The 14,195-nt window shown below is 43.3% G+C and overlaps 1 protein-coding gene across 2 annotated transcripts in view; it reads left to right on the forward strand.

The window, feature by feature from the left end:
• The window catches only part of Sh3gl2 (SH3-domain GRB2-like 2), a 183,925-nt gene extending 170,030 nt beyond the window's left edge, over positions 1-13,895 (forward strand). For both annotated transcript variants that reach the window (NM_019535.2, XM_006537710.3), the window contains exons 4-9: positions 856-999; positions 1,909-2,042; positions 3,767-3,925; positions 5,920-6,023; positions 10,305-10,435; positions 12,069-13,895. In NM_019535.2, the coding sequence (NP_062408.2) occupies positions 856-999; positions 1,909-2,042; positions 3,767-3,925; positions 5,920-6,023; positions 10,305-10,435; positions 12,069-12,268 (872 nt within the window). In that variant the 3' untranslated portion in view covers positions 12,269-13,895. The remainder of the gene's footprint in view (positions 1-855; positions 1,000-1,908; positions 2,043-3,766; positions 3,926-5,919; positions 6,024-10,304; positions 10,436-12,068) is intronic.
• The last annotated feature ends 300 nt before the right edge of the window (positions 13,896-14,195 follow it).

Here is a 14,195-nt window from a genome sequence, read left to right on the forward strand (position 1 = left end):
CAAATACTAGTCTCCACGTGCTAGAAGGTATTTTTACTTTCAGCTGAGATTTCCTCAAGGGTTTTCCTGCAGCTGGCATTGTGGGCTCAGTCCCAGGTTAGCGTGTAATCAACTCTGATAATGAATCGGGGACACCTAGGATCAGTCAGATCATAGTCTTCAGTAATGTGTTACTAAAATGACTTCTTCCACTAAAGTGGGTGGGAGTAACTCTTTAGGCACCTCTTGAAAACAAACAAACAAACAAACAAAAACAAAGAACAAAATGAGAAGAGGAATCGAGAGGTAATCTTTGACAAACAAACTCAATCTTCAGCCGAGATGTTTAAGAGATGTAGTTAGATATTTTAATAAATATAGCATTTTATTCTTAGTTTAGAGATGACTTTGAGAATAGTTTATTTTACACATGTTGTAAAGGAAACAAGACCCAGGCCCACGAGTTCACCACCGTTTCTTAGTTTAATCCACATACTCCTAGAGTTGAGATATGAAACAGGAATAAAACTGGAAGATGAGGATATGGTCAGGTATTTCTAGGATGCAGTGTACAAGCCCCAGAGTCTCTGCCCTGTTTCAGGCAGGAGGATGTGGGGACAGCACCCAAACCATGCTGCTGCCCCGTGAAGACCTGTATTTGGCCTTGCAGTATAATTCTACTTGGAGTTGAAGTTTAGAGTTGATGTATATTCAGTTGCCCACATATTGTACCCAAGGGCTGTAGGCCCAGTGAAGGTGCAGCTTTAGGAGCCGAGTAGATGTCTGGGCTGATTGGAGCTTGGTTCTCCAGCCAGCCCAGTTCCCATTATGAATAGTGATGCTATCTCCTAAAGGCTGTTCTCCCTTTGTCTCCAGCTTCCAGGGCTAAGCTCAGTATGATCAACACCATGTCGAAAATCCGCGGCCAAGAGAAGGGGCCAGGCTACCCTCAGGCGGAAGCACTGCTGGCAGAGGCCATGCTCAAGTTCGGCAGGGAGCTGGGTGATGATTGCAACTTTGGTAAGTAGCCTTGGCCATACTGCAGGTCTCCAAGGAGGTTGTGGTGCTGATTAAAAAACAAAACAAAACAACAAAGCAAAACCCACTAACAACAGCAAACTCGAGATCATCAGTCAGCCTGCTTATATTTTAATTCTCACTTGTAGATGTTATATATGGGGGATGAAATGTGATTTTAGGACTGCCAGTGTTTAAAGTGATTTGTCTACGCAGCTTTTGTCCTTTTCCTCTAATGGGACCCCAGCCTTGACAACAGTTCCGGCAGACATGCCCAGATGCCTTGGCACTTTCCTGGGTGTATCTGGCAGGAGCTGCGTATTAAAGCAGATCGAGCAGTCACAATCAGCGTGAATTCCTACACTGGCACCTGGGCTCTCTAGGATTAATCCACTGCTCATTTGTTTGGGATCCCTGATTCTGTTGCTCCAGGCAAAATAGAATTTATTCTATCTCCTCTCTTGCCTGGCTCTCAGGACCCTAAGCACCTTCTGCCTTCAAGCACCTTCTGCCTTCACTCCTATTGACATGGGACCTCTCTAGTCCCTTTTTCCTCAGTTTTTAGTATCTGCTTCTGCTAAAAGCATTGAGCTGCAACTGATCTCATATTAATGAGAACTAGTGCCTATCACAGAGAACAGAGAGCCTTGCAAAATAGTATTCAGAGTAAAATATCCAGTTCCTGGTAAGGAGGGATACTCCTCCTTTTAAAGGGTCCATGGAGCCTGGTTTTCAGAATGACTGTGGTAAATAGAAAAACTTCTTTTGTCTTGAGAACACTATGGGCTTTCTTAGACTCTGTTGCTGTTATAGGACAGAGGCAATCCCTACACAGCCATCTTGAAGGCTGTTGTTGCAAAGAGTGCTTGTCTTTATTCTTCAGGGTGTGAGATCTTCATTTTCCCCTCTCAGGTCCTGCTCTCGGTGAGGTGGGAGAAGCCATGAGGGAGCTCTCGGAGGTCAAGGACTCATTGGACATGGAAGTGAAGCAGAATTTCATCGACCCCCTTCAGAATCTTCATGACAAGGATCTGAGGGAGATTCAGGTCTGTGCGATCCTTCTTCTCACACACACGCAGATTCTCATTTCCCAGACAGTCTCCCTGGGATACACAGAAGAGGGCACGTGAATTTCCTACAGCTCCATAAGATGAAAGGCACTGGAGACCAAGGGCCATCAATCCAGGATCACAGCTGCAGCCCTGCAGCTCCTGAGCAGAGCATTGGTTCCTCTGTCTTCAACTTCCTTGTTAAACAATCTTCCCACCATTTTTTTTTTCTTAAAAAAAAGCCCCTTAATTTTTTTTTAAATGTAGCCCTGGTTGTCCTAGAATTTGCTCTATAGATCATGCTGGCCTCACACTCACAGAAATCCACCTGCCTCTGCCTCAGTAGTGCTGGGATTAAGGGCTTGCATCACTGCCACCCAGCCAAAGGGATGTCCTTTATCCGGGACTTTAAACTCTGTTAATGATGGATGAGGCTGATGGGGTCCCCAAATATTAGTTGTACTTCTATCAGTTTAAATAAGTAGCTACTATATTACTCTTCGATTTTTATATTTTCCTTATTGTTGTTGGTGTTTAGAAGGAATAACCACGCTTTGTGAAACATACAGAAAAGCTGAGATATCTCTGATAAATTAAGCTGGTGTTGCCTCTGAGTGGCCGTGAGTTCAAATGCTTCTACAGCACCCCCTTGCCAAAAGAAAGCACACTTAGTTGGGATTAGAGTGTTAGTTGGGGGTGGGAGATGCGGTGAGAGGAGCAGGGTGTAGAACAAAACCCATCCTTTATCTTGCCAGTTCTCTACCACCCCTGACTCTGTTTCTATCTTCTCTTCTTCCTCCCTCGTCCATACACACTAAGGAACAGAGGAAAAAATCACTTTTTTCTCCCACCAGTTAGTCGTAGAATGCTACAGCTATTAAGAAAGGAAACTACTGTTGATCTTCAGGAAAACAAAACAGAACAAAACTACTTATCCTCATCTTTAGAGAGGTTATGAACCTTACCATATGGAGATACTACAGTGAGGGATTAAAGCTACAGGTGTGTGTGTGTGTGTGTGTGTGTGTGTGTGTGTGTGTTAGGGGAGGTAGTGCTGATAGAAGATCCTCCAAGGTCCCTTGCAGTTTGGGTTTGTGACTGAGTTGTGTCACCTGTCCTTGGAGAGGTAAACTCATCTGTCCCCTAAAAGCTACCTCTGTCAAATGGGGCAGGTGTTGTGATGCAGATCACTAGGCTCAGCCTGGCTTTTCTGACTTAGGTGATCAGATATTCTTACCTAACATACTAGGTGACTCTGGTAAACTAGATTAATAAAAAAGGAATTTCATTTTTTTCTACCTTTACCTCAGAAAAGAGGGCTTTCCCATTTCTCACGAGGAAGGTGACTGGCAGGCTCTTGTGTGTAGCATTTTCTTGAGGTGGAAGGTATGGGTGATGCCTATCCACATGCCCTTCTTGTCATTTGGAGAAGAGATATAGTTCAACTTGGCTTTGGCCTGGGAATGCTTAGCAAAAGGACATTGGTCTTTCAGTGACTTGTTTCTCATTCTGAATTATTTGTCAAGGTGTCCCTCTACAGTTAGCCACTAGAAGCATTTGCGTTGCTGGTACATGTGTCTTCATTTCTCTGGTGACATGCAATTTCAAACTCAGCCAGTCACATTTTGGAAGCTACTAGGAATGTAAGAAAAATGAGGTACAAGAAGGTCTTTTCCATAATATGTCCTTTGGAAGCATGTTCCTGCCCTTGGCTCTTTCAGCATCATCTGAAAAAGCTGGAAGGCCGACGCTTAGACTTTGATTATAAGAAGAAGCGACAAGGCAAGATTCCAGATGAAGAACTCCGCCAAGCTCTGGAGAAATTCGATGAGTCTAAAGAAATCGCCGAGTCGAGCATGTTCAACCTCTTGGAGATGGATGTAAGCTGCTTTTCTCTGGGTTTTCATTTAATTTTACCATCGAGGCATAGCACTGATGTGTTGAAAGACATATCATGTGACATGATACCATCTGGTTCCTCTGTGTGATAAGAACACACAGGGGCCACTTATCTTAGTGATTTATCATACAGACAACATGGAAATGGAATTCATTTCTTTATCCTTATAGATTGATTGAACCAGAACTATTTTTAATGGATTTTAAAGTATTGCCAGTAAGTGCAGAGATAATGACTCTGATAACCCACATATAAATCCAACATATTACAAACTACTGTTTTAATATAGAGCATATGACCTGCATTATGAATAAATTACATTCAGAATTGAGTTTCTGAAGTTATAAAGTTGTCAATACATAGAAGTGATCTTGAAATTTTCATAGAAAAATACATAAATTAGAATTGATGATTCATTCAGGGCATGGCTGAGATGGTTTAGAAGTTGCCCCTGCATCACCAGAATTCTAAATTATCACTTATGGCTTCGGACATTAACTTCTGTTGAGTTCATTCAGCTGTAAAGCCACATGAACAGTGCTTTCTTCCTTATTTCACACATGTATAGATTTGAATAACTGGATTTCTTGTCCTGGACCATCTCCACCATCTAACCCCAGAGTTCATCTGGGACGTTTGTAGGGCTTTGTGTACTCATCACTGGAGGAATCTCCAGAGAAACAAAACCATAGGGTTATAGGTACAGGTGGTATGGATGCAGGGTGCATAGCTGGAGATCAAGGGAGAAAGGGGAAGTTTCTCATGAGGAGGCTGATTGAGGCTCAGAAGCTCCACATATACCTCCAGATAGGTGGGGAGCCAGTGAGGCTGGAAACATAGTTCAGACTGATTCTAAAGGCCTGAGAATGAACGTTGGCATTGGCAAATTGATTCGGTTACCAGAGGCTAGGAAACCAGAAATGGCAGAGAAACACAAGTCTCGAGGATGGAGAGCTGGCAGCTCTGGTGTTCAAATGCAAGAGGAGGTAAATGTTCAGCCCCAGGAGAGAAAGGAGTGAATCTCTCTCTTTTGTCATTTGCTTTATTTGAATCCTCAATGTACTGGGTAGCGTGTACCATTTTAGATATGCCAAGCTTATCCTTGCTCAGTTCTTTCTGATTCAAATGCAGATCTAGTCTGGAAGCAACTCCACAGACACACCCAAGGACCATGCTTTGCTAGCTTTTGAGTATCTTTTAAACTTTTCGTGTTGTCATCCCAAAATTAGCCATCCCATTAATTAATTGGCTTACATCCTGAGTGGCAGCGAAGGTATGTTGAACATGTAGAGCCCTCATCATCCCGAGATAGTTCAGGTTTGTCTACAGACAACTTTGTCCTCCTAACCACTCAGTGAAATACTGTAGGAACTCTGAGCCAGTGTGTGTCCTTGTACTCTGAGCCCCCCTCCCACATCCTCAAACTTACAGGACAGCGTTCATTACCTTTGACTTGAAGGCTACAACTCAGGTAGATCACAGCATACAATGTCCAAAAGGAAGGCTGTTTAGAGTATTAGATAATTAACTTTAAATCCCAACTGGATCAGGCTAAGAGGTCAAAAGCTTTATTCTACACTGTGGTAACCAAAGTGAGAAATCGATTTTCCTCTTTTTTTATTGCCATTGGTTATTAGCACATAAAATGATGCTTAGATTTCATGTTGGCTGCTGCAGACAGGAAGCAAAGAGTCCTGTAGTTATAGAATCTTTCTCCTAAAGGACTTCAATGAAAGAAGCCACATCGTAACCAGAAAGCTTATAGTTAAGCTTAATGAAAACAATGAGACCTGCCCAAGGCCTGACCTTATGGTACTACAGGCATTTCTGAGTGTAAGGATGCTCTCAAATTCTTAGTCAACCCAGAACCTGCAGAGCTATGAGTGTTATCACGACAGGCTGCACAATCGTTGCACAGTTGCCGTTCTGGGACAGTAATGTGGTAACTGAAGAGTGCTCTCTCCATCCTTCCAGATAGAACAGGTGAGCCAGCTCTCCGCACTTGTTCAGGCTCAGCTGGAGTACCACAAGCAGGCAGTGCAGATCCTGCAGCAGGTCACTGTCAGACTGGAAGAAAGGTGAGTTACACTTCCCTAAGGTTCTTATCGGCTGTAAAAGGATGTGCCAAGAAACTGAAATAAAAGATGACACTCGGAGACCAACATTCGCCAACCCACCTGCTGATGCCACACGGGCACCTCCTGGAGGGGCTGCTTGATTTGACTTTGCACTTGTCTTCCTTCCCTTGTCTTGCTTTCTTCCGGCTCTGACCCTGTGTTTATGAGATGTTGACATACGAAGTGTATATTTGCTACCATAGATGGTACACCAGAATTGATGATGGTGGCTGTCATTTGCTTAGCAATATCCTGTAGCACAACCCTGCATATGCTCGCTTTGAAAGAGCCCTGTGGACCTAACAGATGAGCAGTACTGTGAGGCCTAGGGAGGTGACGTCATCACCGAGGGGCTCACACAGTGGTGAGTCAGGGCACATGGTCGGGCAAAAGCTACTTAGAAGCCTGTGTCTTTTCATTCTTGTTTTCCTTGAATGATAATGCACCAGTCCACCTTCAGAGGACTGTTTCCATGTTCCTGCTCAACCTCCTTAAACCTGCCCCACTGTGAGCTGTAGTAGTTGTCTACATGAATAGAGCTCTTTGGGGTTGTGAGGTATAGCTTAAATGAATATGTGCACTATAAGACAGATATGCCTTGACCAACATCAGATTCCTCCAAAAGGAATTCCTCCTCTCATCTACAGAACAACATAGCCTAGCATTAAGTGTGACGTAGAATGTCAGTGGGCTATGCTGTGATCATGGCTGGGTAGAATTTGGGGTACCTGCACCTATAAAAGTTCATTATACTACATGTTGCAGCCCTAAGAAAATATCAGAATTTAGGGCACAATTTCTATTGCATAGGAATCCCTTTTACATCATTATAATATCAAAAGAATATTGAAGTGAACCATCTTAAGGCAGGGGCCTTATTAATTATACCTTATTTAGCCAGGTGACATCATTATCAACCAAGGATCTTGTTATTCTTGCTTCATTTAGCTACATGAAGGAGGAAATTTTCCTAAATCAATATATCAAAGAATTTTGTAGCAGCCTTTACCTTTAAGATCATGTCCAGAGTACACCTTCCTGGGTGATTAGTGGCTGAGTGTCCAGTGAGACCTTCAGTCATAAGTCATATGCTGCATTGTTTTGGACTAGCTGGCCTTCCCATCACCTTAGATCCTTCTTTGATTTGTGCTTTTTTAGTATAAACCTTCAATTCACCCTTGCAGAAGTGTATTTAACTCTGAAGCTTCTCTAGTAGAAAGGCTTAAAATAAATGTATCAGAACACCAGCCACACTATGTACCTCTCACTTCTGTTGAAGATGAAGGGAGTATGTTCACTCTCTTTTTCATCTCAAACATGCTCTTTTATTTTTTTTTTATTTTCATTTTTATTTATTCACTTCACATCCCACTCAGTATTCCCCCTCCAGGTCACACACTCCTACAATTCTTCCTGCATAACCCTCCCCTTCTCCTCTGAGTGAGCCCTCCCCCCTGTATGTCCCCACCCTGGCAGTTTAATTCTCTGTGAGGGTGGGTGCTTCCTCTCCCACTGAGGTCAGATAAAGCAGCCCAGGTAGTATAATATATCCCACATACAGGCAACAGCTTTTGGGATAGCCCCCATCCAAGTTGTTCAGGACCCACATGAAGACCATGTTGCACATCTGCTGCATATGATTGGGGGCGGGGAGGGGGTCTAGGTCCAGCCCTTGTAAGTTCTTTGGTTGGTGGTTCAGACTCTGAGAACCCCAAGGGTCCAGGTCAGTCGACCCTGTGGGTCTTCCCGTGTAGAGCCTATCCCTTTTGTGGCCCACAGCGCCATCCACTGTTTGGCTGTGGACGGTGTCTGTATCTGTCTGAGTCAGCGGCTGGGTGGAGCCTCGAAGAGGACAACATGCTTCCGTCTACAAGTAGAATAGAGTATCATCAGTAGTGTTAGGGATTGCTGCTTGCCCATAGGATTGGGCTTGTTATTGGTTGGCCATTTCCTGTCTCTGCTCCATCCCCTGTGCCTACCTTTCTTGTAGACAGGATAAATTTGGGAATGAAAGTTTTGTGAGTGGATTGGTGTCTCTATCTTTCCACTGGGGTTCCTGTCTGGCTACAGGAGGTGGCCTCTTCAGGTTCCATATCCACAGTATAGTGAGTTACAGCTAAGGCCACCCCCATTGATTATTGGGTTCCTCCTTTGTCCCAGGCCGTGTCTCATCCTGGAGATGTCCCCTCTCCTCACCCCTGGCAGTTGCAGATTTTCGTTCATTTTCATGGCCATCTAGACATATCTCTTATCCTTTCCCACACCTAATCCTGAATCCTCCCACTCCCCTCCCAAGCTTCCCTCCCCCATCACTTCATCCGTCTTCCTCTCATGACTGTTTTATTCCCCCTTCTAAGTGAGATTCAAGGTTCCTTGCTTGGGCCTTCCTTCCTGTTTAGCTTCTTTGTGTCTGGGGAGTGTAACATGGTACTTGTATTTTATGGCTAATATCCATTTATAAGTGAGTATATCCCATGCATGACCTTTTGAAACTGGGTTACCTCACGATGATATTCTCAAGATCTGTCCATTTGCCTGCAAATTTCACGATGTCTTGGTTTTTAATAGCTGAATACTATTCCATTGTGTAGATATACCACATTTTATTTATCTATTATTCGCTTGAGGGACATCTAGGTTGTTTCCAGTTTCTGGCTATTACAAATAAAGCTGCTATGAACATAATTGACCAAGTATCTTTGTGAGATGTTAGAGCATCTTTTGGATATATGCCCAGGAGTGGTATAGCTGGATCTTAAGGTAGAACTATTCTGAGAAACCACCAGATTGATTTAAAAAGTAGTTGTACAAGTGTACACTCTCAACAGCAATGGAGGAATGTTTGCCTTGCTCCTCATTCTTTCGAGCATCAGATATGTCTTGAGATTTTGATCATAGCCATTTTGATGGGTATAAGGTGGAACCTCAGAGTTGTTTTGATTTGCAGTTCCCTGATGACTAAGGACTTTGAACAGTTCTTTAAGTGCTTCTCAGCCCTTTGAGATTTCTCTGTTGAAAATTTTCTGTTTATTTCTGTGCCCATGTTTTACTTGGCCATTTGGGTTGTTGGTGTCTAACCTTTTAAGATCTTTGTAATTTTTGGCCATTAGCCCTCTATCAGATGTTGTGTACACTTGATTTTTTGATAAAGAAGCCAAAACCAAACAATGGAAAAATGGAAGCATCTTAACAAATGTTGCTGGTTTAACTGGATATCGACATGTAAAAGAATGGAAATAGATGCATACTTACCAGTCTGCACAAAACTCAAGTTCAAGTGGATTAAGGACTTCAACATCAAACTGGATACACTAAATCTCATAAAAGGGAAAATGGGAAATTCCCTTGAATTCATTGGCACAGGAGACAAGTTCCTGAACAGAACACCAGTGGCTCAGGCCATAAGATCAGCAATTGATAAATGGGACTTCATAAAACTGCAAAGCTTTTGTAGGACATATCGGCAGCCCACAGATTGGGAAAGGATCTTTAAACATGGTTTAAATCAGTATAATTCTAGAATTCCATACCCCTAACCTTCCTTTCCTTAAAATAAAGTGTGTGTGTGTGTGTGTGTGTGTGTGTGTGTGTGTGTGTGTGTGTGTGTGTATATTTATATATGTCTTATTGAATACCTAACACTGGAAAAGATCCTCTTACTGGCCTTCCTTCATTTCTTTGTTACTCTCTGTATGTCCATCTGCTCATTCTTATCAGAACCCGTGGCTCTTCCTCTTTTCCTCCCTTCAACCCTTCCCGTGTTCTACATGGAATAGCTTTCTTTCATATGTAGAGCTATGATCTCATTCCTTAAACCATATCTCAGCTTCTTTATGGCTAAATAAACTCTCCATATCTCTAAACCCCACCCATGCACTTTGAGCTCTTGGTGGCAATCTGTGGTCAGTGATGCCTGCTGTCCCCTATACACACTGCCTTCGGGCAGCAACTTTGTCTTATGCACCTTTATGTTCCTGGTCTCTAACGTGGTGCATATTAGCATAAATTACTCTGAATGTAGGAGTGAGAGATTGGGAGAAAGGATGCAAACAGTGAGGACAGGATGACAAACCTCCCGAAGAACAGGTGTCAGGGATATGGGAGACCAAGGGTACTTAGCACATTTCCACTGGATCATGGTAGCTCTTTAAGTGAGCCAAGCAGTTCCTGGATTTTACTGCTTTTCTGTTCACCTGTAATTGGCTACGTAATTCTCCATCATCCCTTTTCTTTGTGATACAGAATAAGACAAGCTTCATCTCAGCCAAGAAGGGAATATCAGCCCAAACCACGGATGAGCCTAGAGTTTGCCACTGGAGACAGTACTCAGCCCAACGGGGGTCTCTCCCACACAGGCACACCCAAACCTCCAGGTAAGGAGCATAAGGTTACAGGCCCCCTTTCCTGGGCCTTGGGCACACCCACAGGCAATGCTGAGAAAGTTGAGAGCATTCTGCTTCCCCTACACAGCAAGTCATTGCTCATGGGAGGGTTTGTAAGGTAGGAGCTTTGTTCTTGGGCAAGTTTTATCCTTGCTCCATTGTCCCACCTTCTTTTCCTTCTTTCTGAAACATGTATTCTTGTGGTAATTATAACGAAGTTCATCAGGCTTATCTTCCTGACAAAGCTGGGAGAAGGAAAAGCAGTGCTTAGGAGTTTAACTACAGACATGGCCAAATCCATCCATGTTAGTACTTTTACATAGCTTCCCATTCGAAATAGTGTAATTAGTAATATAGACAGTACTCTAAAGTCTTAGAATCACAGATCAGTTCTCATTCTTCAAATTTAGTAATTCCAGATTCGTGAAAACTGCTGTAATAAGGGAAAACAGGACACAGAACAGTGGGCCCTGGCTTTGCCCTGTGTGACTGGCTCAAAGAAAAAGCATTCTATTTGCTTCTTAACCCCAAATTAGAGCTAACAGTACAATTTTCATTAAATGGTTATGTCTATTTAACAACAAATTTTTAGAAAATCATAATCTATATTTGGTGAATTGGTGTGTAATATGCACAGATGAGTATGCTGTAAGATCCACAGCATAAGAATAATGTAATACATGCTGCATAATTTAATAAAGAGTGGACTTTGCCCTCAAGGTATCTATTTAAAATGAGCAAACATATTAATATAACATGCACATAAATATGAACATAGAAAAGTGTCTGTGGACCTCATACTAATGAGATGTCTTAAAAAGGGAAACAGTATAATTTATTTATTTTTATTTAGAGAGGTTACCAAATGAAAAATGAACTGTATGTCTTGTTTGTGGGCAAGGAGAAGTGCAGTTATCAATAATTTATGTGGCAAGTGTGACCTTCAGGTCCACTGCCCTTGGGGCCCCAGTGGGCAACAGTGGACGCTCTGATCTGTGGACAGAGATTCAGATGCCCCCTTCTTCATTCCATGACAGCATTTTACAGAGCTTTCTACTGCAGTGAACCAATCACTGAAGATCCAGGAAAAACGGGATAAGCTGCAGATTTTTACAACCCATGCCCAATGTCAGATGGGTTCCCACTTCTTTAAGCAAGACAGTTTTACAGTTGGAAATGCGCCAGGAGAAAACTTGGGTCTCATTTGTATGTGGGCATTTGAGAATGATCGTGGCAATGGGGAAACTGAAGTAGGGGTACACACCAATATTCCTCTGGGGAAAATATAGGTTTTGTCAATTGAGAACATCCAGCCATGTCAGAGCTGGGGAAGAGCGGCCCCAAGGGCCTCCCTCCCTTTGGGTCTAGGATAACAAAGATGGAATTTAGATTTTAGTAAGTAATAATTCAGGACTATCAAAGGGGAGGTGTTAGCTATGTGTAAGTTTGAGAGTGGCCCAGCCATTGCGCTATTTGAGGCATATTAAAATAGAAGGCTGTGTATATGTGATTTTCATTCGAGAATCCGGAGGAACCATAGCCGCCACTGGGGTGATCAGAGCGGATCAACCTTCTACCGCAACCTGCTGTGACCTTTTACGTTCTCTCTGTCTCTGATTCTCAGGTGTCCAAATGGATCAGCCCTGCTGCCGAGCTCTGTATGACTTTGAACCTGAAAATGAAGGGGAATTGGGTTTTAAAGAGGGCGATATCATCACACTCACTAATCAGATTGACGAGAACTGGTATGAGGGGATGCTTCATGGCCAGTCTGGCTTTTTCCCCATCAACTATGTAGAAATTCTGGTTGCTCTGCCCCATTAGGATCCTGTGCTGGCTGGCTCACCTCCTTCTGACCCAGATAGTTAAGTTTAACCACTGCTTTGGTAATGCTGCTTCCAATACATCACGAATGCAGGCCGCAGTGGATGAGTCACCAAGCCCACACGTGCCCTGGGTTGACCCGTGTGCTCCTCCAGGAGACGCGGTGATAGATGGTATCTTCCAAGGCCAGTGGGCCTGGTACATGCTTTAAAACACCATCTGAGACTAGCCAGGAGTCCCAGAACTGGCTTCACAGTTCTCAGGAGGCTGTGGTTCCTGGTAACATGCCTGTGAACCACATGGCAGAAAAACTCTCCTCACTGAAGATATTGTCTCTCACCCAGGGGCCATCTCAAGGTCTCCAGTTCTCCATTTACAGAGGAGAAAGTCCTTTTTGTTGCACTTTCCCTTCCTAAATATGTGAGTCACAGAATTGTTGGCAAAAACATCCCCTCACCAGCAAGATGTCTGCTGGTTTAAGCAACTTGGTCTCTTGATGCCATTAGCAAAAGTATTAATTGTCCAAAGCACCTTTGTTCACTAATATCTATCTATCTATCTATCTATCTATCTATCTATCTATCTATCTATCTATCTATCTATCATCTATCTACCTACCTATCTACCTATCATCTATCTATCTATCATCTATTATCTATCTATCTATCTATCTATCTATCTATCTATCTATCTATCCATCTATCTATCCATCATCTATCTACCTACCTATCTACTATCCATCTATCTATCTATCCATCATCTATCTACCTACCTATCTACTATCCATCCATTTATCTATCTATCTATCTATCTATCTATCTATCTATCTCCCTCATACTTCTGAGACATGGCCAGTTTTCTTCCCTCCCTGCTGTTAAGCACTTGGCAGATGAGGGGGGGGGTCCCATTTATTTCTGAGTGAGATGGTGAGCAATCTGTATGTTGGCTGAAAAGAAAAAAAAATCTCCAGTCTGAATTGGGAAGAAATCTGGTCTCTAAGCTCAGATTCCTTGCTGTACAGAAGCTGTGTATATACGTAGCCCGTTTCTGAAGGGTACAGGAAGGGGGCACGGCTGTCTTCCCTTCTCTGTTTACTTACCCAGGAATCAGTCCATTCCCTGAGTCCCTTTACCACAAAGACGTAGGAGAGAAACACTAGTAAGCATTTCCCACTCCATAGAACAAGACAGTGAGCATCGCTCCTTCCCACGTTTACTTGTTTGTGTTCCTTGAACATCATTTGTGCATATTCTGCCCTCAATGAGGACCAAATAAAGATGATTTTTGTGCTTAGCAGTTTAAGGTATGTGGCTGCATATGCAAACCCCTTTTCCACTCCAGTCATTACTTTGAACGCCTCCCTTCCTCATTTTGTGTGTACAGTGCTGTGTACGCTGATCAGTGTTGGGTTTTCGTTTTGTTCTCCTTTCAGTTATGGAAGTCCCGATAGGCACCCAGAGTTCTATTTATCTAGCTGTACAGGCTCCTTCAGAGGTTTAGCGTGCTGCTTCCGATATGCCACTTGCGGTAGTGGATCGTGTGGAGTGAAAGGCAAATCTTCCTGCTTAATGTATAAACTCACCACGGGAAGCACTGCTGTTTCCAATAAACATTGCTGAAGACGAAACAGAGGCTTCTGCTTCTTCCTTTTTGCCAGTTCTCTGGGCTGACAGTGGGTGGGCTGAGATTCTCTGGATCTCCATTGCCTTTGGATGGAGCCAATCCAGACCTGGTCCCAACCTCATCTCCAGCTTGGGGCATGTGGGGCAAGTTCCAGAAACAAGTGGTGAGTTAGTTTAGTAGGCACTTGCATCACTAATTCCAGGATGAAGAAGAACTTGGGGGGAGAGAGTAAGTCCAGGCAGCTGGCTCCTTGAAGTCATGTGATTTAAGAAACAGTGCTGTTGGCAGGAGAACACAGTGCCAA

This window comes from Mus musculus, chromosome 4 (genome assembly GCF_000001635.26).
Source record: "Mus musculus strain C57BL/6J chromosome 4, GRCm38.p6 C57BL/6J".
NCBI classification, from domain to species: Eukaryota; Metazoa; Chordata; class Mammalia; order Rodentia; family Muridae; genus Mus; species Mus musculus.